Source organism: Muscardinus avellanarius (assembly GCF_963383645.1).
Source record: "Muscardinus avellanarius genome assembly, chromosome: 1".
Lineage (NCBI taxonomy): Eukaryota > Metazoa > Chordata > Mammalia > Rodentia > Gliridae > Muscardinus > Muscardinus avellanarius.
Window position 1 is genome coordinate 178,178,921 of NC_137786.1, and position 25,036 is coordinate 178,203,956.

At 53.2% G+C, this 25,036-nt stretch overlaps 1 protein-coding gene across 2 annotated transcripts in view; it reads left to right on the forward strand.

The window, feature by feature from the left end:
• Window positions 1-7,478: 7,478 nt before the first annotated feature.
• ARAP1 (ArfGAP with RhoGAP domain, ankyrin repeat and PH domain 1) overlaps window positions 7,479-25,036 on the forward strand; it is a gene marked incomplete at both ends in the record, with an annotated part of 34,480 nt that continues 16,922 nt past the window's right edge. The window contains 11 exons of one of the 2 annotated variants that reach the window (XM_080711527.1): window positions 7,479-7,993; window positions 16,049-16,197; window positions 16,690-16,757; window positions 17,334-17,455; window positions 17,568-17,717; window positions 18,088-18,157; window positions 18,398-18,518; window positions 18,984-19,186; window positions 19,549-19,655; window positions 22,252-22,451; window positions 24,376-24,461. In XM_080711527.1, the coding sequence (XP_080567653.1) occupies window positions 7,497-7,993; window positions 16,049-16,197; window positions 16,690-16,757; window positions 17,334-17,455; window positions 17,568-17,717; window positions 18,088-18,157; window positions 18,398-18,518; window positions 18,984-19,186; window positions 19,549-19,655; window positions 22,252-22,451; window positions 24,376-24,461 (1,773 nt within the window). Of the gene's footprint in view, window positions 7,994-16,048; window positions 16,198-16,689; window positions 16,758-17,297; window positions 17,456-17,567; window positions 17,718-18,087; window positions 18,158-18,397; window positions 18,519-18,983; window positions 19,187-19,548; window positions 19,656-22,251; window positions 22,452-24,375; window positions 24,462-25,036 lie in introns of both variants that reach the window. The other variant, XM_080711526.1, reaches the window with a different exon arrangement.

Consider the following 25,036-nt stretch of genomic DNA (forward strand, 5'->3'; position numbering starts at 1 on the left):
CCTGTGTCTTTGCAGCTCCTGCCTCAGGCCACGATGAGGAGCCCTCTGGAGTAGCTGTGGTCCCTGGGAGGACCAGGCATCCCTGGCAGCCCGGCTGGTGAGTGAGGGGTGGGCTGGGGAAGTGGGGTCAGGCTGAGGGCAGCAGGCCCGGCACCAGCACTGTGGGATGGGCGGCTGGGGCCCACATCCCATCTTCCATCTTGAAAACGGTGTCACAGGCAGAGGGTGAGGCCCCACAGGACTCTGAGAGGAGGGGCAGGCAGGAACCAGCTGGCTGCTGGCTGGCCTGGGGCATCACTGGCTGGACGCTCCTCCTGGCCTGGTGAGTCTGAGTTTCTTTCTCATTTCCAGATTCTAGTCATGATTATCATATCCGCCCCCATCTCTCTCTCATGATTATCATCTTTCTCTCTCTCTTGATTCTGTGTGTGTGTGTGTGTGTGTGTGTGTGTGTGTGTGTGTGTGTGTGTACTGGAGATGAACTCAAAGGTATTCTGCCTCTGAGCTACACCCCCAGCCCTATTTTATTTTGAAATAGTGTCACATTAAGTTGCAGAGGGCCTACCTAGCTAAATTGCTGAGGCTAGCCTTGAACCTGGAATACTTCCGTCTCAGCCTTACAAGTACTGGGATTAAAGGTGTATGCCACCACAGCAGACTTTAGCTTCTCTTTTAAATCTTATTTATTTAATTTTTAAATGGCACAAATTTAAAAGATATAGAAAGATATAGTGTCTTCTATCTTTGTAGCTGCCAGTTCTCCCCCAAACGAATTTCTTATGTATCTGTCCAGATATTCTTTGTATATATTTGTGTATATATGTATACTTTTCTTCTTCTTTAACCCAGTTGTTACATAAAACTATTCTGCAGCTTCCCTTTCCACTTAACAATAAACCTTTAATATCAGTTCATGTGAACTTTAGTACCTGTGAATCAAAACCAGTTCCAGTTGATAATTTCAGCTGAGGATTTACATTCAAGTTCTAGCTTAGCCCTGGAAGAACAGATGACTTTATAATGTTGAGAGACACTGGATCCAGGGGCATTGAATATATGTGTTTATTTATATCTTCCTTTGGCTCCCTGGAATAGCCATTTTATTATTATTATTATTTTGTGGTACTAGAGATGTAACCCAGGGGCATTCTACTTCTAAGCAACACCCCCAGCCCTATTTTTTATTATTTAGTTTGAAACAGGGTCTCACTGAGTTGCAAAGGGCCTCACTAAGTACCTGAGGCTGTCCGCGAACCCTAATCCTCCTGTCTCAGCCTCCTGAATGCTGGGATTACAAGCATGTACCACTATGCCCGGCTATTGTTATTTTTTAAAAAAAAATTTTTTTTTTTTTTGTGGGTCTGGGGTTGGAACCCAGGGGCATTTGACCTCTGAGCTACACGCCCTGCCCTATTTTTTATTCTTTATTTTGAAACCGGTTCTCAATGAGTTGCAGAGGGCCTCACTAAGTAGCTGAGGCTGTCTGCGAACCATGATCCTCTAGTCTCAGCCTCCCGAATCCTGGGATTACAACTGTGCGCCACCATGCCCGGCTTATTTTTTAAATTTTATTCTTTTAATTTTTTAATTTTTAATTTTTTAAATTTTGAAAGAGAGTCTTAAGTTGCCTTGCTAAGTTGTGGAGGCTGGTCTCTCACCTGTCTTAAGTTGCCTTGCTAAGTTGTGGAGGCTGGTCTCTCACCTGTGTCGATCATCTTGACTCAGCCTCCCAAGTACTGGGATTACAAGCGTACGCCACCATGCCTCCAATAACACCAGTAACACCATTGTTATTTTTAAAATTCACATAGTTCAAAATTTAGGTGATAGGATAAAGTATCTATCTCCATCCTGCCAGAGATGGATTTCCAGTGAAGTTGGTATTTAACATTCAGGCCTCCTTCTAGGGCCCAAAGAGGGGCCTGAACAATGTGCAGGCAGTTTTATATTTTTGTCAGTTTTGCAAAAAGAAGATACTCTTTTGTTCTTTTCCCCAAAAGGAGCCATCTAAATTGGAAGCATCAGGCCCTGTGTGCTCTGCACCTTCCTGGTCCCCGTCCGCTGGGCCCTCCATTTTCCTGGGGGAGGGGGTAGCTGGTGTAGGCTCACTTCCTGTGCCTCTTCAGAGAAACGTCACACAGTGTCCAGTGGCTGTGCACTGAGCCCACTCTCCTTGTGTTCACACCAGAGGCAGACATGATAACGCTGTCTTAGACTTGTCTGCCTTGGAGGTCCTCCCATGCCAACGTGTAAGGAGTTTCCTCCTTTTTATGGCCGCTCGATACTTTACGGTATGCCTGCCCCATAATTTAGTTAACCATTCTCCAGTAGATGAGCATTTTGGTTATTTCCAATCTTTTGTTATTATACACAGCGCGCCAGCAAAATTGTAGGGTAACGCCTGTATTTTGACCCAGGACGGCTGGGCCAAGGGCAGCGCTGGGGAGGGAGCTTTTGTAGCTCCTCTGGCCTTGCTGTCCCCGGAGGTCTGGTTTCTACCTGGGAGGGGGTGCCCCACCCCATTACCAGCACTGCGTGTTTTCAGGGTTTTTGCTCTTTGGCAATCTGATAGGTGGAAGTGGTATTTTATTATATTTTACCTTTGTATCTCACTAAGTTACTCATTGAATGTTTAAAGGTCATTTCTGTTTTCCTTTCTGTCAACATCTGTTTTCATATTTTTTGCCCATTTTTGGCTAAGTTATATGTTTCTTATTCCTAGGTGCTTTTTAACTCTCAGGAAATGAGCCCTCTTTTTAAGAAATGAGTAGGATATGAGATATACCCCCTTGGTTGTCTTTTTATTCTAGGAGGTAACTAGGGATTAAATCCAGGGTATTCTACACCCCCAGCCCTTTTTATTTTTTATTTTGAAGCAGGGTCTCTCTAGGTTGCTGAGGGTCTTGCTGCATTGCTGCGGCTGGCCTTGCACCTGTGATCCTCCTGTTTCAGCCTCCCAGGTACTGGGATTGTAGGTACACACCACTGCGCCCAGCTCCCTAGGTTGTCTTTTACCTCTTACTTTTCCTCCAGTGTTTTCTTTTATGCAGTGGTGCTTGATTTCTGTTGACTGTCTCATGGTGCTTAATGGCAGGGATATTTTGAGAAATGCATGGTTTGTTGATTTTGTCATTGTGAACATCATGGAGAGCACTTATGCCAACCTTGATGTCTAGGTCAGTCATTCCGTGTGACCTCTTGATGCAGTCAGGAGACGCAGTAAACTTGAGATGTTCAAGGCTGCTGCCTGCGTGATCTGGCACTGTTTTATAGGAAACTTTTTATAAGTAAGAGTATACTCTAAAATAAATAAATGCATAAACCACATAGTAAGTGCATAAGCTGGTAATATAGTCATTTATTCTCACTATTGAGTATTACATGCTGTACATAATTGTATGTGCTGTACCTTTATATGGCCGGCAGTGCGCATGATCTCTCGACATCAGCACCATTACTGACACAGGAAGAATGTGTCTCTCTACGATGTCACCATGGCTGTGATGTCACTAGGCTGTCATCTACTGAAAACTTGTTATATTCAGTCTTTTCTGTAGATCTTCTGGGTATGTATCATTTTCAAAAGGCTTTTGCCTCTTTTAGGTGATTTTTTCAATCATTTTATGGTTTTATATTTTTATTTATTTTATTTTTTATTTTTATTTTTCGGTGCTGGGGATGGAACCCAGGGGCATTCTACTTCTGAGCTACACCCTTGGCCACCCTTGGCCCCATTTTTTTAATTTTTTATTTTGAAACAGGGTCTCACTGAGTTGCAAAGGACCTCACTAAGTAGCTGAGGCTGTGTGAAACCGGGACCCTCCTGTCTCAGCCTCCCAAATGCTGCGATTACAAGCATGCGCCACCATGCCTGTCTTGGTTTTATATTTTTATACTGAAATCTTTGATTTGTCTGTAACTTACCCTGTTGTAAGGTGTGAGGTAGGGATACACCTTAGTTTTTTCTTCCCCTAGACTGTTCCGCAGCTGTCCCAATACAACAATCCACCCCCTCCTTCCTGCACTAATTTGAATTGCTTCTTTCACTGTATATTAAATTCATATATTCTTCTGTCTCCTTTGGAATCTCTCTTCTGTTTAATTGATCCCTTTGTTCCCGTGCTGGTACCATACACTGTTTTAACTGTTCTGAATCTGTGATATGTTTTAATATGTTGTGAGGTTGGTTCTTATGAACCCTCACTTCTTTCTACCTCTTGCTTCTGGATTTTCCTGGATTTCTCTGCTCCCTTATTTCTCCACATGAATTCTCAAATAAGTCTGTCTAGCTTAAAAAAGAAAATTCGCTGTGTATATTGAGTAGGATTTATGTATATTTATGTTACTTAGAAAGAATTAATACCTTTTTGATGTTTCCCATCCAGCCATCCAGAACTTGCTGTGTCTTCTCATTTGTCTGAGTCTTTTTTTTTTGTCCCTGGGTAGCACTACAAACTTTTTTTTCATGTAGGGCTTGTTTCTGTCTATCTGTCTGTCTGTCTCTCTCTGTCCTTTTCTCTTTCCTTCTGTTACTAAGATCTTGACTATTTTTTTTTATAAAGTCTCATCTTGGTGTTTTTTTTGGGGGGGTCTGGGGATGGAACCCAGGGGCATTCGACCTCCGAGCCACACCCCCTGCCCTATTATTTATTCTTTATTTTTAAACTGGTTCGCACTGGGTTGCAGAGGGCCTCACTAAGTAGCTGAGGCTGTCCGCGAACCGCGATCCTCCAGTCTCAGCCTCCCAGATGCTGGGATTACAAGTATGTGCCACCATGCCCGGCTGGTGTTTTATGTTTTGTGATACCATTGAACATGGGGTATTTTATCCTAAATTCTACCTGGTTCTTGCATATAAATATTGATTTCTGTCATATTAATTTTGAACCCAACTATTATGCTAAATTGTTTTGTTACTTTTAATATTTTCTCAGTTGAGCTGTTTCGTTTTCTGACTCAAAACTCATATTGTTGCCTGGTGTGGTGGCATACATTTATAATCCCAGAACTTTGGAGGCTGAGATAGGAGGATTGCAGGTTCAAGACCAGCCTCAGACATTTTAGCAAGACTCGGCAATCTAGTGAGCCTTGTTTCAAAATAAAAAATAAAAAGAGCTGGGGATGTATCTCAGAGGTAGAATGCTCCTGGGTTTGTATCATTTTCAAATCTCCATTTCTACACACCCAAAGAAAATCCTCCTATTATTGACCACTGATGGATAGTTCATCTCTTCTTTCCTAATTGGCATACTTTGGTTAGGTTTTGTTGTCTAGAACAATCAGAATAATAATAACAATAAATGGATGTTGTCTTATTTTAACTTTAGTGGGACTTTTCTATTGTTTTTCTGCTAAGCAAGGTGCTGGGTTTTAAGGAAGTGGATAGAACTCTTATTCCCATTTTAGTCAGGTTTTTGTTCAAGTAAGCTGGATGTTGAGTTTTTCTCTTTTTAATTGGGGGTTGGACCTGGGAGCATTCTACCTCTGAGCTACATCCAGCCCAATTTTTTTTTTTTTTAGATAGGGTCTCTAGGTTGTGAGAGTCTCGTTACATTGCTGAGGCTCTCCTCCAACTTGTGATCCTCTGGGATGTTGAGTTTTATGTATGCCTCTTTAGTGTCTAGAGATGACTGGGTAACTTTTCATCTGTTACTTGCTTTCTCTTCTGGTCACCTGTTCTTCACATTGTCTCTGCCCTCCTCCCCCCTCTGGCCAGGAGTTCTCAAGTGCAGGGTTAGCCGGGTGGGCGTGGTGGTGCACGCTTGTAATCTCTGCATTCAGGAGGCTGAGGCAGGAGGGTTGTAGTTCATGGACAGCTTCGGCTACTCAGTGAGGCCCTTTGCAACTCCCTGAGACCCTGTTTCAAAAAATAAAGAATAAGCTCTGGGCGTGGTGGCGCATGCTTGTAATCCCTGTGCTTATGTATCTATAGGTCTGGGAGTGTAGCCTGGAGGTAGAAGGGGTTCCAGGAACCTCAGACCACCAAAAAAATAAACAAATAAAATAAATAAATAAATAATAAAATATAGGGCTGGGGGCGTAGCTCAGAGGTAGAATGCCCCAGGGTTCTATCCCCAGTACTGCAAAAAAAAAAAAAAAAAAAAAAAATTGCAGGGGTCCCAACTGCACAGTGCAAGGCTGATCTGGATGAGCAAACAAATGAATGGCTGTCCCCTGCCTTGGTAGTAGGAATGGTTGCTCATGTAGAGGGCCAGGATCACAGAGGCTGTGTGGTCTGGGTTGGCTTATCTTCCAGGGCATTCCACTTCCACCATGGGCTTGGGGGGGTGAGGCTCCACCCCCACCCCAGGCATGCAGAGGGACCAGCAGAATGCCCTTTCATCTGACACATGCCTGCTGAGCCCTGGGCCTGGCCCTTGGCTGGGGACTAATGGCTTAGAGGGATTTGAGCCCTGGCCTGGGTCTTACAGGGCTGTGTGTGTGTGTGTGTGTGTGTGTGTGTGTGTACATGCACCCCCGGCACCGCACCAGTCAGGCCATCAACCAGTCTCTAGCAGTGGCCAAGGCAGTGTGTGGGGATGTGGCAGGTACCAACCTTGGGAGCCGTGGAGGACTTCCTAGAGGAGATAGATCTGGGTTTGTATAATTTCCAAAAGGTTTTTGCCTCTTGAGCTAAGTTTCAATCCTTTCATGGTTTTATGTTTTCATACTGGGGTGTGAGGTAGGAATACACCGTAGATTTTTCCAGATTGCGCTATAGCTATCCAGTGACCGGGGAAGTGGGGGACGGTTTCAGGCAGAGGGAAAGCCTGTATTTATAGGACCTGGCTTACTTGGCTTTATGTAGCACATGGGGTACAGAAAGCTCAGGGATTGAACTTGAACCCAGAACCCACAACATGAGGAGTTTGGGCTTTTAAGATCACAACATTTGCAGATAGGTGTGGTGGGTGGTGTGTGCCTGTAATCCCCATACTTGGGAGGCTGAGACAGGAGGAGCACAGGTTTGAAACCAGCGTCAGCAATTTAGGGAGGCCCTTGGAAGCTTAGTGAGACCCTATTAAAAAAAAAAAAAAGAATAGGGCTAGGGTGTAGCTCTGATGTAAAATGCTCCCAGCCCTATTTTATTTTTTGTTATGAAACAGGGTCTCATTAGGTTGCTGAGAGTCTTGCTACATGCTGAGAATGTCCTCAAACCTGCGATCCTCCTATCTCAGCCGCCTGACTACTAGTATTATGGCTGTGGACTATCAGGCCCACTTGTCTTTTTAATTTTTTAGAATTTGGGGGATTTTTAGACTTTGTGGATTTTGATATTTTGGGATTTCAACATTTGGGATTATGGCATTCAGAACTGTGTCTTTTGGGAATTATGATTGGCACTGGCATGGAAAAGCCACAGAAGGATGCTGATCAAGGGAAAAGCCACAGAGGGATGCTGTCCCACCCTGGGCGCCATGCATGCTTCTGATCTGAGCCCTTGTGTTCTAGGTCTGGACTGAGCCCCACCAGCGGGGCCTCTGCCGGCAGGAGCCATGGCCGAGGGCAGGGATGGCGCGTTGTCGGTGGCCGAGTGGCTGCGGGCACTGCACCTGGAGCAGTATACCGGGCTCTTTGAACAGCACGGGCTGGTGTGGGCCACCGAGTGCCAAGGCCTCAGCGATGCCCGCCTGGTGGACATGGGCATGCTGCTCCCGGGCCACCGCCGCCGCGTGCTGGCCGGCCTGCTCCGTGCGCAGGCCCCGGCCCCCGCACCCCGCCCCGCCCCGCGGCCTGTGCCCAAGAAGCGCCACGTCTTCCGCTGCCCCCCTGGGCCTGCCGCTGCCCCCCAGCCAGTGCCTGTGGCTGAAGAGGGCGAGGGGACCCCCGCCGCCCCACCCATCCCGCCCCGCAGGAGCTGCCTTCCCCCCGCCTGCTTCACCCCCACCGCCCCGGACCTTGCGCTGCCCCCACTGCCTGCCAAGCGGCACTCTGTGGAGCCCAGCGCGCCCCCCGTGCCTCCTCGCACCGGGCCCCCCCGCCTGCTGGTGAGGTGAGTGGATGCCAGGGCGGGTGGAACACGCCGGGGGCCTTGGAGATTACACAGGGAGCCTGCGCTTTGCCTTAGGACAAGAAAAGTACTTCAGGTGGGGGAACAGCCTATGCGAAGCTCAGAGGAGGGAAGCACCCTGGGACCTCGGGCGGTGGCTGGGTTGTCCTGGGTGAGGCTTCAGAGTGGCCCTGGTGGGATTCTCTGCCAAGGCCTGGTGTGGGAGCCAGGCAGTTGGCAGTATGCCTCTGGCTGCTCCTGGGGGTGATAGAGGAGGCAGGGAGACAGTAAGAGATCATGCTCTGGACGCCCCTACTCAGGCTCTGCCACAGCCCATTGGGCAGTGAGGATTGGAGCCGCATGTGGCCCTAGATGGTCCTGGACTCAGGACTGCTGGCCATGAGCAGAGTGGGCAAGGAGGGGGGCTTGTGGGTGCCACTCTCCTCCCTGTGATAAACCCAGGGACAGATCTGGGGCCCAGGGATGGAAGTGGACTTGGGAGGAAGTCTGAGGTCTATGGACCTGGCAAGAGATACTGTGGGTGATCAGGGAATGTGTGGCACCTGGAGGTGGCAGCAGAGGAAACAGAGAGCCCGGGCTCCTGGGCTTTGCCCCACGGCCTGACACTTGTCACCCGGGACACCTCTGAGGCCTCATCCCCTCTGATCTGAGTTTCCTTCTGCTTCTGTGGACCTTCTGTTTCGTCTTGACATGTGCCCTCCTTCCTGCCATTTGCTTGGGTGTCAGCACATCTGCAGGCAGGCTTAGGTGTGTGTTCAGGGTGGGGGTATGTGAGCACTTGGGTCAAGTCAGGCTACTCTGGGAAGGAGTCTTGGAGGAGGGACGCATGTACAGAGAGAGGTCTCCTGTCCTCATCACTGGGCACTATGTGGGCGTTTTATATACAGGATTTCATTGATCCCTGTGGCCAGCCTTCTAGAGAATTTGTGTCCTGGTTTTAAGTAGGCCCAGAAAGTAGAGGGCACTGTCTGGATCCATGCAAAAACACAATCAGAGGTCCCTTTGGGGAAGGTCTTGGAGATTATCCCCACCTTGAGAGGAGTATTAAGTCACGGGGCCTTGAAGGCCACCCAGGTCTGTGGAGGTATAAAATTTGGAAGTAAAAAAGGGTTTGTGCCTTTCCTGGGTTCATAACAACTGGAAATAGGTAGGTACTACAGAGTTTCCTGGTACTACTGTGCCCTCTAGTGGCCACTCTCCTGCACGCAAGAGTAATTTATATTTCTTCAACCCCGTCATTGAGTTAAAGGGTACAAAGCTGACCACCACAGATCCCTTCTCCCCATCTTTCTACCCAATCCATATCACCCCTAAAGTCTTGGGAAGGGAGAGGCCTTCAGAGGAGGCCAGTGGGAAGAATGAGAGTGGGATAGGACCACAGGCCACAAACCAAGGTGTTAGCAGATGAATAAGCAAGGAGACTAGGGTTCCTCCTCCCTTGCCTGACACGTCCAGGACTCCCAGAGCCTGTCTGTCTGGCCCAGGAGAACCTCACTTATCCCCAGAGCCTGTGCTGTCTACCATTATTTAAGCTCGGGGTAGAGAACTTGCTGGGGGGTCCAGAGATGCCAAGAAACTTGCCCACAGTCACCCAGCCAAGCAGAGGGGAAGCAGATATTCACACCTTGCCTCCTGGCCTTGTCGCTGTCCACTCAGCATCATACACATGAGCTCTCAGAACGTGCTTCCCTGAGAGCCACAGAGGAGCCATTTCTGATCAGGGTCACTCCACAGAGCCCCTCCCAGCTTGCTCTGGGCCTCAGTTCCCTCCTCTGATACTTGAATACCTGGAGATAGCTGCAGGAGTTGGAAGTGTGTGCTGGGAGGGGGCAGCTGCTGGCTGGATCACTCTGTCAGGCTCCCCTCCAATGCCCTGCCTGCTTGCAGCCCAGCCAATCCCTGGTCTTCCTGAGGCTAGATCACTTGTTGCTGGGGGAGGCCTGCTCCCTTCAAAGAGACTCTCTCCCAGCCTCTCTGGGCCTCCTCGTTGGGGTGGGGTGGGGGAGAGGCCACCGCAAAGGCCAGCCAGGGCCAAAGCTTCCTGGGCCTTTACGCTGTAAGGCCTCTTGAGACCAGCAGTTACCGCTGGTTGTCCATCCTAGCTTGGGGGTGGGGGAGTGCAGCCCCAGGGGCGGGGAGGAAGTGTCTGCCCCAGGGGATTCTGGGTGACTTTTCTTTTTCTCAGCCTATGTTTTCAGGAAGTGTGTGTTTGTTGGCCAGGACTACAGGGTTTGGGGGAGGTGGAGAGCAGGAAGCAGGAGAGACCAGAGCTGGATACACACACACACACACACACACACACACACACACACACACACACACACACACACACACTATCTCTCTCTCTCTCTCTCTCTCTCTCTCTCTCTCTCTCATTCTCTCATATTCTCACACTCTCCCGGACAGTTCACCATTGTACTCAGAAACACACACACTCAGAGTGATTTAGGAACACTCAGAATCCAGGCGCACAGAGCCACACCTGGGCCCCCTAGGGGAGCACCTGGGGGACGGGCCAGCGCAAGCGGACGCAGACTTGCACAGGCAGGCACACCGCATTCTTGCCACACGCCGAGCCTGCCTGGCCAGCGCGGGAGTTCTCGGGCCCAGGACCCAGCCAGCCTCTGAGGGTGAGCGAGGGGCGGCCTGGCTGGGTGGGTGGGAGGGAGGCGAGGGCCTGGGAGGCCGTCACCTCTGGGCCAGGCTTTCCTAGTGCTCTGCTCCCCCTTATCCTGTTTGCTCTCAGACTTTCCTGTCTTCTGTCACGTTCTCTACGTCTTCTGTTTTGCTTTTCTTTGCTCCCTCTTTCCTTTTCCTCTGCTCTTTTCATGTCTCTACATCACCGTGAACCTCTCTCCTGGGCCGGCCAGGAACCCGTGGTGCCTGTTTTCTGGGCCTTCCTCAGACTCTGCTCCCTCAGACAGCACCCCGAAGAGTCTCTGCCCTTCAGGGCCCCGGCGTCCATCTGGCGTCCATCTGCTCTGGCGGGTGCCCTCGTTCCCTGCACCCCTCCGGCGACTCCCCTTGGGGAAGCTGAGGTGGCTTTATCTCAGTGTGAAGCTCAAGGTTGCTGCGGTTCTCAGCCCATCCACCCCCAGTCCAGGTGACGGGGAGATGTGCACAGGGGGCTGGCCCTTGGTCTGGCTGGCCCTTGTGCGGTTCCACTCCTCCCGTCCAGGGCTGGGAGGGTGCTAGGTGCCTGTGGAGCCTGGGCAGGCTTCCTCCCCTCCCTGCATTGGCCCTGGTTCCCTAATGAATTCCACATCCCCGGGGCACTGGGAACATAGAGTGACCTCTGACCTGTGCACCTAGATGGGGGAGGGGCTCAGCACAGCTGGGAACACCCTGAGGGCTATACTTTCTCCCCTCAGGCTGCACCAGGCCTGGTCTGGGAAGTGCCCAGAGCTGCCTGGGGAGAGGGACCTGTGCTGCTGCCTCTTGCCCTCCAGGGCTCAGCCTGTGGGGAGCCCCAGCCTAGGCCCGAGTGGGAATGCCATACAGTGTGGACTGCCTAGGAGCTTATGGGGCGAGCACTTGGGTGAACTTCCCAGAGGAGGCATAGTCCGAGCACAGGGAAGTTGATATCTGTCCACTGAATGCAGAAAGCCCCAACAGAAGCCTGGCCCGCAACGGGTTCTTAGCAGGTGGCAGCTTCTCCTAGGGAGACGTACTGGGAGCAGGTGGAGCCAGTTGGATTTGTAGGTGGACTGTCTGGAGGGTGGGGGAGCCGGTGACCTCTTGGTGACCAGGATGCAGGCAGGGTGGTGGTCATTTGGTCATTCAGTGCATGCACTCCCTGAGCCCCTGGCGGTGAGGTGATACTGGAGGCAGGGAGGGGATTGGCCCTGTGAGAAGAAGGCAGCTGACAGGACATCCATTTTAGCAAAGGAGACCCAGGAAGGGCAGAGTTGGAAGGGCAGAAGCGGCCATGGAGGAAGCAGGAGGCTCAGGACTGAGGCTCGGGCTGCCGAGGAGGCCGGAGCATGGACGAGGACACGGGCAGCTGGAGAAGTGCTCATGGAAAGGGGAGGTCAGAGAAGGAGTCTGTGTCCCCAGATCCCCGAACCTGGCCCCAAGGCACAGCCCTGCTGGTGAGAGTCGGGGAGCTGGGATTGGCCTGCATCCCTCCAAGGTCCATGTGACATCTTAGGGAGAGAGGCCTTCCTCCAGGATGGGGTGTGGGTGGGCTCTTTGGTTTTTGAGGTCATTTCAGTGAACCAGCACTGACAGACAAAGCCGGGCTGAAGCATGGCGGTTGGGGAGCCAGGCTGAAGCATGAGGGGAGGCCCATAGGAGAGGGGACAATGTGTGCTTTGGCCTTTTGAAGGAAGAGTGGGACGTTGGCCAGACGGGTAAGGGTGTTCTGGAGAAAGGGGTAGGCATGCGAGGGCCTGGAGGTGGGCCTGTGTAGCATGAGCGCAGTCAGGGGCACTGGAATGTGATCTCAGGAGAGATAATCAGCCTGCCCTTCTCTGCAGCATACCTGCCCTCAAGGTAAGACCCGGCCCCTCTGCTCTGAGTTCAGTGGAGCTGAAAGACCTGAGGAGCCGGGACAGCTGCAGGAGGAGGAGCCTGGGAAGCAGCTTCTTGGCCCAGCCGAGGGGCCTCGTCTTCTCCGACCACAGCCAGGGTCACGGTGCTGCTCTGGGGGCGTGTGGGAGGGGCCTTCCTTTGCCGAGTTTTCAGTAAGCCTGAAAGTGGGTTAGAGGGGAAACTGAGGCTCAGGGGTGACGTGAGCAGCTTGAGGTCACACAGTGATGACAGTTGAGCTGGGCCTCCGACCCAGGTCTGCCTGACCGGAGTGACCACACATTTCACTTGACCTCATAGGGCCCTGTTTGCATCTGCTGCCCCGATGTGGTTATTAACGGTGCCTCTTTTAACTAAGAAATATTTCTGGCTTGTTTGATCAATGATATGATAATTCTGGTTTTTGTTTTTGTGTTTTGGTAGTAGGGATTGAACCCAAGGGCTCCAAGCTATACTCTCAGTACCCCCCCCCCCACACACACCTTTTGGCAGTCTGCAGGTCCTGTTCTGTGAAGGGGGACGCTGCCCCTTCCCTGGGGTTTTCCCACATGCTGGGCCTTCCAGACACCACTTCTCCTTTCATGGGCCCAGGCCTGACTCAGCAAGGCCCTAATCCCCTGTGCTAGACAGGCAGGCAGGCAGGGGTCAGCCAGGAGGCTGGAGGAGGTAGCCAGAGCAGGGATGGCAGGTTTACCTGAGGACCCCTCATCCCTTACCTGATAGCTCTTTTGGGAAAAAAGCTTGTTATCTGTATTCCAGTCTCCCCTCTGGTCACAGGGGTTGACTGTCAGAGCCATGATCCTGTTCCCTCACTGGCGGATGTTACCTTCAGATCCAGCTAGACCCCAAGCCTGGTGGCAGTGTGAGAAGGCAGGCCTCAGAGAAGCCCTCACACTCTGCCAGACCGCAGGGTTGACTCTCCGGGTTCAAATCAATTGTGGGGCCAAGGATAAATTACTTAGCTTTCAGCCAGGCGTGGTGGTGCACACTTGTAATCCTGGTACTTGGGAGGCTGAGATAGGAGGATCACAGGTTTGCAGCCAGCCTCAGCTACTTCGTGAGGCCCTCCTCAACTTAGTGAGACCCTGTTTCAAAATAAAGACTAAAAAGTAGGGCTGGGGGTGTAGCTTGGAGGTAGAATCTCTCTGGATTCAATCCCCAGTATCACACATAGACCAAAAAAAAAAAAAAAAAAATCTCTGTTCCTCAGTTTCCTTACCTATAAGGCAGGACAGAAGCTTTAAGTTATAGAGCCCCTGACAAAGTAAATGAATGAATTCATGCAAAGCACTTAGAAGTGGCTGAGAACACACATATATAGACACATGATGTAGTCAGTGAACAGGAATTAGTTAATCCGGGTATTCATTTGTTAATAAATCCCTGTTTTTAGCTGGGTGGGTGTGGTGGCTCAAGTTTATAATCCCAGCAAGGGATTTGAGGTTGGAGGCCAGCCTCAGCTACTCAGTGAGGCCCTTCGCAACTCAGTGAGACCCTGTTTCAAAATAAAGAGTAAAAAATAGGGCTGGGGAAGGGGCTGTTGCTTGGAGGTAGAATGCCCCTGGGTTCCATCCCCAGTGCTGCAAACAAAACAAAACAAAAACCCTGCTTTGTGCTGGGGATACCAGAATGAAGAAGGTAGAGCCCACCTGCTGGGTGCCTCAGGGTGGGCAGACCCCTTGGCCGTATTGTGGAGGGTGATGGGGGTGGACTGGGTACCAGAGGGGAGGGCCCATGCCACCTGGGTCCTGCGAGGGAAGAGCAGGCTCTGCTGTCCTCTGGACCAAAGCTTGGAGTTCTCTCTGCTGATCCCAAGGAGGCAGTAGTGTGAGGGGTGGGTTGCCTGTCTGGAAGTCTCCAGGCTCACTGCACTGACGGGCTCGGTGGCCCCAGGGCGTGCTCTGGGGGCCCAGGCACCCACACGGTCATCACCATCCACTCCATTCACTCTTTCCTTTGCTTCCTCCCAACCCTAATGACCACAGACCAGTCTCCCTGCTCACCCCCACCTATGCAACGTGTTCTTTCTGCCAACACAGCCAGGCCCTGCCCTGGACTATAGGAATATAAGTCGGATGCTGCCCCTGCACCAAAGGGACTCGGGGCAAGTGGGGTGACAGCCAGGCGCAGCACCCACCAGAGGGTCAAGACTACCATGGGCTGCCCTGGGCATCAGCTTCCTGGGGCAGCACTCAGGAGAGAGTGGCTTCCCCCAGGGCAGTGGCAGGTCTTCCTCCTCTGTGACACCTTGCTAGCTTGATCCACAGTCTACACAGCTGTCCAGGAGCCATTTTTTATGGTTCTCCAGGTGACAGCTCAAGGACAAAGGACTGAGGATTAGATTGGACAGGTGACTCAGAGGGAGCCAGCCTGGCTTAGAAACCTCTTGCCCCAAGGGGCCACTGTGTCTTCTAGCAGCCCCACATAGGTAGTGTCAGGTCCCCCTACCTGGGATGTGCTCAGTTACAAGTGACCACACCAAGGGAAGCCCAAGCTCTGGCCTGCCTACCATATTTAAAGTCTGCTGACAGCTGAGCGTGGTGGTGCATACTTGTAATCCCAGCTTTCTGGAGGCTGAGACTGGAGGATCGCGGTTTGCGGACAGCCTTAGCTACTTAGTGAGGCCCTTCACAACTCAGTGAGACCATGTTTCAAAAATTAAAAAAAAAAAAGACTAAAAATAGGGCTGGGAGGGTAGCTCGGAGGGAGGATGCCTCTGGGTTCCATCCCCAGTACTGTCAAACAAACAAACAAACTAAAAAATAGGGTTGGGGAGGTGTAGCTCAGAGGTACAATGCCCCAGGGTTCCATCCCCAGTACTGCAAAAATAATAAATAAATAAATAAATAAATAAATAAATAAATAAATAAAGTCTGCCGACAATTCCCCAAGCAGGCCACCATTGCCAAGGCAGTGCTGCCTCGAGCAGGTGTCCAGGGATGGGGCGTGATGGGGAGCTGGTGTCAGGAGAGATGAGTATGATGGGGTGGGGTGAACTTGAGGACTCTGAGGACACCCAGGAGGTAGTGAGTGTCCAGTCTCGAGAGCGCAGGCAGCCTTGGTCTAGAGACCCGCGGTGCAGGGGCCTTGGAGTTGGTCTCCGAGACTGACTGTGCCTTCATCCTTGATGTCTATTTCATGCCTGACATATCTCTTTGCCAGTAAATGCTGTACTACCTTAAAAGCGCGGGCCCCTTACCACCTCCCCAGAAATCCTTCCTGGTTTCTATCTGGTGTCCGACCTCCTTCCAGAGTGGTGGCCCAGGGCTGAGAGCTGGACCACGGGGGACAGGTGACCAGCTGTCCAGGTTGAAAAGGTTGCCTGCTTCCTTTAGGCTTTATGTACTAGGGAGGGTCTTGGTCAAGAGGCGAGTGGCAGTGCCAGGCGGTTCCTGTGGGTGGAGCCTGTAGGGGACAGGTGTGCTGCAGCCCAATGAGCAGCGGGGGCTCAGCTGAATTGCATCTGGGCTCTGTCGCTCAGTGACGCCCAACTTTTGCTGTTCCCAGCCTTCCTTCCAGCGAGGAAGAGTTACTACTGCCACCGCTGCCATCTCTTCCCCAGCCAGAGCTCGAGGCGCCCGTGCCCACCTTGCCACAGAGGCTTCCCCCACCCCCAGAGATCCCTCCGAAGCCACCCCGCCTGCCCCCGGAGTTCGGTAAGTGTTGCAGTCGAGACGGGGCTCCCACATGGGAGAGCAGGCTGCCTGCCACTGCCATCAGCCCATGACGTGGCCCTGAGCATCATTCTCTGCATCTGCAAAATGAGGTCAGCGCTCCTGCCCAAACTCCTGAGCTAGTGCCAGGTGGTGGCCACCCTGAGTGAGCCGGTTCAGAGTGTGAGGTACCCCCAGGGATCCTGGCGCACCTGGGAGTGGGCTGCATTCCTCAGTTCTTGTTGTCTTTTTGGTCTGTTTTGGTCGGTTCTTGCCCCTGGCCCCCAAGCTGGCTGCCTGGTCAGACCTCCCAGTGGTGACTGTGCCTCTCCTCTAGTATAAATAGCACTTCCTGTCCCTGTGCCCTTGTTTTGAAAGCCAGGCTGGGGTGGAGTGGGAGTCTTTCTTGGGCTGGGGGTGGCCTTTGTGAAGCCATGCCATACCCCGGGAGAGGCTGCCAAGCTCTTGGCCTCTGACCCAGCCTTCTCTTGCCAGACGACTCTGACTATGATGAGGCCCCAGAGGAGGGGCCGGGGGCCCCAGCCAGCGTGATGACCAAGAAGGTGGGCAGGGATTGGTTGGGGTTGGGCCCTCTGCCTGTCAGTGTGGAGGGAGGGCTGCCCAGATGCCTTGCAGATCCCAGAGTGGGTGGCATTTCCCAGGAAAGTTCTCTCTTCCCCTCATTGTCTCGCCATACAGAGGATGGGGTCAGTGAAGCCCCAGAACCTTGGGCCGGGTGGGGCTGGGGCTCGTGGCTTGTACTCCAGGCTCGACTGCCTGTGCCTGGATGTGTGGCCCCCACACTCCCTACCAGTGTTTCTGCTTAGAGCCGCTGTCGTCCTTCTTTCTCTTTCACTTTCTGTGTTCGCATGTTATCCTCTCTGAGCACTTGTCTTTTCCCTCTGCACCCAAGTCATTGTCTGTGTCTTTATCCCTGTCCGAGATCTGTGTCTGCCTCTGGTTGTCCTGTGACCCTGGGTCCCAGTGTGCTCTCAGCTGGTGGGGGAGGAGAGTCCAAGGAAGCAGAAGTGAAAGCGTTGCAGTGTGGTCAGCGATGGGGTGGACAGAGGTGGGCGTGGCACCCGGGGAGTGACCTGGGGCAGGAAGGGAAGAGTGACTCTGGGCCTGGGGCGCCACAGGAGGAGCCCCCGCCGAGCCGAGTCCCACGGGCCGTGCGCGTGGCCAGTCTGCTGAGTGAGGGGGAGGAACTGTCCGCAGATGAGGAGGACGAGGATGACCATGCCTACGAGGGCATCCCCAAGTGAGTGTCCACTCCTCCAGGCGGTTTCCCTCCCAAGGCCCAGCCCACCCAAGAGAGCCCCAGCCCACCTGCCCTCTCCCCAGCCCACCTGCCTTCCCTCCTCTTCCGCTAGTGGTGGATGGCACGGCGGCAGCCTGAGCTCACCCTCGCCCAGTCCACTCCTCCAGCTCCCACTGCACCCCATGGAGGAGTCGCCTGGGGGTCCTGCCCCCCTCATGCCACTCATCAAGGCTGGCTGGCTGGACAAGAACCCACCGCAGGGGTGAGCGAGGCCTCCTGGGTCCTGCTGGTATCTGCATTGCCTGGGCGGTGCTCCAAGGACCACAGGAATCCAAGAGGGCTTGAGCAAGTCTCCGTTAGGGTACCTCATAGCCACAGATTACCATTATTCCCACCAGACCTACGTGTTCTTGTCTTCAAGACTGGGATCTTTCTTTGGGTCTAACATCAGTCAGTCTTGCTGTAGGTAACGTCCATCTTCCTCTCAGTGGCTATTGGAGATCTTTCCTCTCTTGAACCCGGCTGATCCTAACTGTGCATGGCTGCTGGGGTGGTAGGGCCAGGGAAACCCAGGACCTCTTCCCTAATGCCCAGTCCTTTGCTCTGTGGTCACTCTGCCTCTTCCTCTCCAGATCTTACATCTATCAGAAGCGGTGGGTGAGACTGGATGCTGAGTACCTGAGATACTTTGACAGTAACAAGGTGAGAACCGTGTCATCCTCCGACTTGACCCTGGCTGCAGCCTTGACCTAGGCTGGACCCTGACTTCGGATCTAAGCAGAGGCCCCAGCCTAGTCCTCACCGGAGCTTCAGTCTGTGTCCTTGGACGGTGTCCTCCTGGCCATGGGCAGTGGTCAGGGTCAGCGCGCGGTGGGGCAGCAGCCTTCATTCCAGCTGAGGCCCCACCCCAGCCCTAAAACACAGCTCTTCCCTCTTTCCCAGGATGCTTACTCTAAGCGCTTTGTCTCTGTGGCCCTCATCTCCCGCGTGGCTGCTATTGGGGACCAGAAGTTTGAAGTGATCACAAATAACCGGACCTTTGCCTTCCGGGCAGAGAGTGATGGTGGGGAGCCTGAGGGCACGCGCACGTGTGTGTGTGTGTGTGTGTGTGTGTGTGTGTGTGTGTGTGTGTGTGCGCGTGCGCGTATGTGTGTACACATAAATATGTGTATATGCATGTGTACATATATGTGTGTGGAAGGAGAGAGAAGACTGGGAGTTTGGCCAGATAAGGAGGTGGGGAGAGACATCTGCTCCCCACCTCACATCCAGGGAGGGGAGGGAGGGAAGGGGACGTCCTGTGCCTGACTGTGTGCTCCACACACCCCTTGACTCCTCAGAGCCACACGTTCCTGTGCATGAGGACACAGGTTCAGATGGGTGAGGCACAAGCTGAGGCCAGGCCACAGCGGTCAAGAGGGGTGGGAGGCAGTCTGGGCGGGCTTCTGGCAGGAGCTTTTCCCGAGGAGCTCAGGGTCAGGAGGCCCCTGCCAGTCTGAGTGTGGCCTATTCCTCTGCTTCTCTGCAGCGGAGCGGAAGGAGTGGGTGCAGGCCCTGCAGCAGGCTGTGGCCGAGCAGCGTGCCCGGGCCCGGCTGTCTAGTGCTTCTCTGTTGGGAGTTCGAGGTTCAGAGCAGCCAGACCACGCTGGCAGCCTGGAGCTGCGTGGCTTCAAGAATAAGCTGTATGTGGCTGTGGTCGGGAACAAAGTTCAGCTCTATAAGAACCTGGAGGTGCGGAGCGCTTGGCCAGGCCACTGAGGCTCTCCCTGCCCCTTGCCCTCCGCCCAGGGCCCTTTCCCTGTCCTGTACCCACCTGGTCCTGAGCCTCGAGCTTTTTGTTCCTGATTCCCTGCACTGAGCCCAGCACTTTGCCTGCCCCCTTTAGCCTCTCCCCCCATCTGATTCCATCCCTTCACCTCATTCCTGAGCACAGTTCTCCAGGTCCGAGGCCAGCCCGGGCTCAGGTTCCCAGGTCCTCCCCTCCCTCCCTCCTGGGCGCTCTCTAGTCCCTAAGGTCCTGCCTTTTCCTCCTCTCCCCGCCTGGGCCTCCAGTCCTGCTCCCAAAGCCTCACCCCTTCCTACCCACCTGCCAGGAGTACCATATGGGCATCGGCATCACCTTCATCGACATGAGTGTGGGCAACGTGAAGGAAGTGGACCGGCGTGGCTTTGACCTCACCACGCCCTACCGCATCTTCAGGTGAGCCCTCGCCCTCTCACCCTTTCCTACCTGTGACCTCACTCCCAGGGCTTGCTTTTTGCATAATGGGGAAGCTGTCTCTTCTAGGATGGGTTCCTTCCCTCCCCACCTGCCTGATCCATGCAGGTCCTTTGATGTTATTTGTTAATCTGCCATGGTCTCTCCCTTCTAAGAAGTCTCACTCCACCTGCCTCCTGCTGCCTGTCCTTGGACCTTGTGCCTACTCTGCTGCTCAGGGGCCAGACCTACTGGCTTTTTGCACCCTCTGCCTGATCTCACTCTGCCCTCTCTCCTGCCACTCTCCCACTACCCTGCTCCTTTGACAGGCTTTTGGCTAAGTCAGGCATAGTGGCACATGCCTGTAATCCTAGTACTTGGGAGGCTGAGACAGGAGGATTGCAGATTTAAGGTCAGTAGTCTGTAACTTAGTGAGACCCTCTTTAAAAAAAAAAGGTCCGGAGGTGTAGATCAGAAATAGAAGCCGGGCGTGGTGGCGCATGCTTGTAATCCCAGCATTCAGGAGGCTGAAACAGGAGGATCGTGGTGTGTGGACAGCCTCAGCTACTTAGTGAGGCCCTCCGCAACTTAGTGAGACCCTATTTCAAAATAAAGAATAAAAAATATGGCAGGGAGCGTAACTCAGAGGTAGAATGTCCCTGGATTCCATCCCCAGACTCGCAAGAAAAAAAGCAAAGAAAAGAAATAGAAAACCCCTGGATTCAATCCCTAGTGCCCCCCCACACACACACACACATGTGAAAGACAGGGTCTTGGTTGCCATGAATGCTCTCTCATCTCAGACTCCTCATTCTGGGTCTTAGGGGCCAGTCTTGATGCTCCTCCCTGGGCTTTAGCTGCCTCTTGGTGTCTGTCTCCCTTTCCCTGGGTAGCTTTGCCCATTCCTGGACCTTCAGTGGCTACCTCTGAGGCACCGTACTGCACGTAGGTTTCAACCCTGGGCCCACCTGGACTAGCTGTGCGACTTGGGAGACCACTGTCTTCTCCGTGCTCATTTCTTGGGGAATTGACTGCGGGAACTGCTCTGTAACACCAGCCTCGCCATCACCATCCCTGCCATTGGCCCAGCTGGCTCCCCAGCAGGACCTTCCACAACCGTAGGCCTGCATGCCTGACCACTCTGTGGACATCTCCTCCTGCAGCGAGTGTACCCTCACGGAGAACCCTGCCTCTCCTCACCCTGTGCAAACCCATCACCACCCTATCTTGCGTCTTTGCTCCCATCTGTCTGTCTTTCTGCCCCCACCCTCCTGGCTTAGGCCTGGCAGGTGCTCTGGCCCCAGTCACCTGCCTCCCTGCTCTTTGGCTATCTGTCTAAGCCTCTTCACTCTGTCCCCAAGGATGACAGGATCACAGAGTAGTGGCCTTATTCATTGAGAGCTGAGGTCTTATTTGTTCATTTCTTGCATATGAAGTACTCTGATGTCTCTGAGATTCTTTGCCATAATTCTTTTATTTGGGGGTGGGTGCTAGGGATGGAACCCAGGGCCTTACACATGTTAGCCAAGGCCTCCGCGATCCTCCTGCTTCAGCTTCTCGGAGGAGCTGGGTTACAGTGTGTACCCCGAGCCTGGCCATAATTCTTAGCCACCCAACAACTGCAGCCAACTACCCAGTGGGGTTCTCCCTTTCAGATATCTTATAGAGGCCACTCATGCCCCTGGACACTTCCTGCCATCAGCCTCAATTAGACTGACAAAGGTCTCCCGCCATCCCGACGCACAGGTCCTCATAGTTGAATGCGGGCACAGGAAGGTGGCGCTTGTCTGAGGCTTTTTGGCTTTGCAGAGTCCATGTGCCAGGCTGTCACGGCTGAGGGCAGGCTTCAGCCCCTCACAGGGTGGTGCTCGTGTCTGTTACACCCGCAGCAGGAGCACCTTCCTCTGTCGTGGTGGTGCGCTACGTCTGGTGTGGACTATGGAATGTACATGTGTGGCCCGAGGTGGTGGTAGCAGTAGGGAAAATCCAAGTATTGTCCCTCCAGGGCTTCCCGCCCTAAAGAACAGGAAATGGCGTGGCCGGGCTCCGGGTGTCTGCGTGTGTTGGGCCAATGGAGTTCTTTGTGGAGCGGGGTCACGGGGCTGTGATAGGAAGCAGGTTGAAGATGGGGATGGCAGTATTCTTTCTAGGATGTCTCTGTACCTTTCCTTTCTTTCCACCCACTGTGCTCAGGGCGTGCTTTGACTTCCTCTGCCTGGCACAGGCCTGGCCTTCTCCTCCAGCCTGCCCTCCTGCTCATAGGTCCTGGAATGCTCGTGTGCCACCCTGCCTCTGCACATGCTCTTCCCTCTGCCTAGAATGCCCTTCCACCCCTCTGCCTGGCTCAGCCCTTCTCATTTGTCCAGGAATCATTTCTTTCCAACTCTGGGCAGAGCCCCCCTGGCTCCCATCCTCATATGTAGCTCAGCTTGACAGTTTTTGTCCATGTCCATCCCACTTTGCCCACCAGGCTCAAGGATACCTCCCTTTTCTACGAGTTCCCAAAGCCTGGTTCTGCCCCCCTCATGCCGTGCTCCCTTGTGCTGCCCCGAGTACCCCTGGGCCCTTTCCCACCGGCCTCTTACTTCTGTGTCCCCAGCTTCTCTGCCGACTCAGAGCTAGAGAAGGACCAGTGGCTAGAGGCCATGCAGGGAGCCATCGCCGAGGCCCTGTCCACCTCGGAGGTGGCCGAGCGCATCTGGGCTGCAGCCCCAAACAGGTTCTGTGCCGACTGCGGGGCTGCCCAGCCTGACTGGGCCTCCATCAACCTCTGCGTGGTCATCTGCAAGCGCTGTGCAGGTGTGTGTGTGTGTGTGTGTGTGTGTGTGTGTGTGTGTGTGTGTGTGTTGGGGACTCCAAGCAGATGCAGCCCGGGCTGGTGAGTCAGGTGGCGGGTGGCCTGTGTGGCAGGAGGGGCCGGAGCCACTTGGACCTTCCTTCTGCGTGCCAGGCCCTTCCCACCAGGGTTACACTGCAAGGCAAGGGTTCAGTTACAGAAGACACAGGCACAGAGAAGGAGAATGGGTTGTTGAAGGTTACCTGGCAATTAGGTGAAACTGGATGGAAGCCCATGCCTGTTGGGGTCTGATGTCCCTGTGCTGTAGGAAGAATGGGGGAGAGAAGAGGGGGAGGTCAGGCCTAGCAGAGCTCTGCCTGCGGAGGGAAGAGCTGGTCTTTTGTCTAGAGGGGGATGGAGGCAGGGGGCCCAGGAATGTGGTTAGATTTGTGAGTCAGATTCTAGCTGGTGGGTGGAAGCTGAAATTGGAGACCAGTGAGGAGGCTGCTGCAGGATGCAGGAGGGAGAGGAGGAGGCCTGGCCTGGGGAAGCGATGAGCCCTCGAGATCTGTGTTATAAAAATGAAAGGAGGAGCCAGGATGCATTTATCTCTTCACTGAAGTTACTAAGGGGCTGCCACGTGTCAGGCACTGTGCAGCGTGCTGGGGATCGGGCCCTCTTGGGAGCTGACAGTGGCCAGGGGGTGGCCATGGGAGGCTGAAGTGGGGGGTCCTCCGAGTTGGGGTTCAGGGAGAGGGACAGGTGTGGCAAAGTGCTGGGCTCGGGGAAGAACCCCCAGGCCTGTGGGACTTCTCGAGCAAATGTCTAGGGGCGTGGGGCCATGAAGGCAGGGTGCAGGAAAGTGATGATCTGGCTGGAGACCAGGTGAGAAAGGCACATACTCTTGGAGGTGTGAGGCCGGTTGGAGGGCAAAGGGCAGATGCTTCAAGGTTGCTCAGGGAGCAGGCCATGGCCAGAGCTGGGCACTCTGAGTGCCAGTTCTCCTCCCGCTCCATGGTCCCTCGGGGTATCTACAGCTGAGCAAAGCCTTATTCCCTCTAGCTCCAACCTCTTCCCTCTCCTTCCATTTCACAGAGATTTATTAGGTGCTTACTGTGTGCTAGACTTTGTTTTGGGCTCTGGAGCCAACAAGCAGGGCTCTCAGGGAGCTTGTATGCAGCCGACATTCCAGCCAGGACAGGAGGAAAGCACATGGACCAATAGAAGTATCTGGAATGCAAATGCTAGAAGAGAATGTACTGTTTGTCCCAGAATTCCTCTCTGAGGAGGTGACACGTCAGCTGAGATCTGAGTGACAGGAAGGAGCAGCCACGGGGAGATGGGGATGAGATTCCAGGCAGAAAGATGGGGTTGTAGGGGAAGCAGGTAGGACTAAATTTAGATTGAATTGTAGGCAGCCACAGAAGGGTAAAAAGCAGAGATTGGCATTTTTGCAGGGGTACTGGGGATTGAACCCAGGAGCATTCTACCTCTAAGCTACACCCTGAGCAATATTTTTTATTCTTTACTTTTGAAACAAGGTCTCACTAAGTTGTTGAGAGCTTTACTAAGTAGCTGAGGCTGTCTGCGAACCATCCTGTCTCAGCCTTCCAAGTACTAGGATCACAAGCATGGGTGTACTGGCCCGGCCTGAAAATTTGCATTTTAAAATGATCATTCTGGCAGGGCTGAGTGGAAAGTGGTCTTGGGGGGGCAGTGTGGCTGTGGGAGTCTGGCATGTTGTGGGTAGGGGCTACCACAGGAACTCCAGCCAGGGGTGCAAGGCTTAGTGCTCTGGAGTGGGGAACAGGAGTGCATGGCCAGATTCCAGAGCCGTGCTGGAAGTGGAGTAACAGTCCTGGGTGCCCTGGATGGGCATAAGGTGGGTGAGTGTGCATCCGAAGGGAAGGGCCCGGGTGACCAAGTGTGGGGATCCTCTGTCTCCAGGGGAGCACCGTGGGCTGGGTGCTGGCGTCTCCAAGGTACGGAGCCTGAAGATGGACAGGAAGGTGTGGACGGAAACACTCATCGAGGTGGGGAACGCCCCTGTTAGAATACTAGAACACTAGAATGTGCTTGGGGTTTGCTCCTCCCAGCTGCTGCCTGGGTCTCCCAGCCCCCTCCCCCCCCCTCACTGACGCCAGCATCTTGGAGTTAGGGAGACCTCTGTGATAGTCTAGTGGGTGAAGTTTTTGGAAAAGCCGACTTTTGACAAAGCCAGCAAACTGGTCAGTGAGCTAAGAATGTTTTTAGAGTTTCAAAGGGATATATATATATATATATATATATATATATATATATGTATAAAAAAAGATGTAACAGAGACTGTACATGTTCTGTAGAACATAAACCATTACTATTTGACCTTTTAGAGAATTTGCTGATCCTTGATCTAGTTCAGCTGTCATCCTGTTGTAGATATGTGGAAACCAAGGTCCCGGACAGGGCTATAGTCCCCCTGAGATTACCCGGCAAATCCACCCAGGCCAGCCCCTTTCCATTCGCTTCCTGGCTGACTCGAGGTGTTCTCCATCTTCAGTACCCCCCAGCCTCTACCTCCTATGCATGCTTTGGGTGCACACGCACCTGTGCATTTATACCTGTGCCC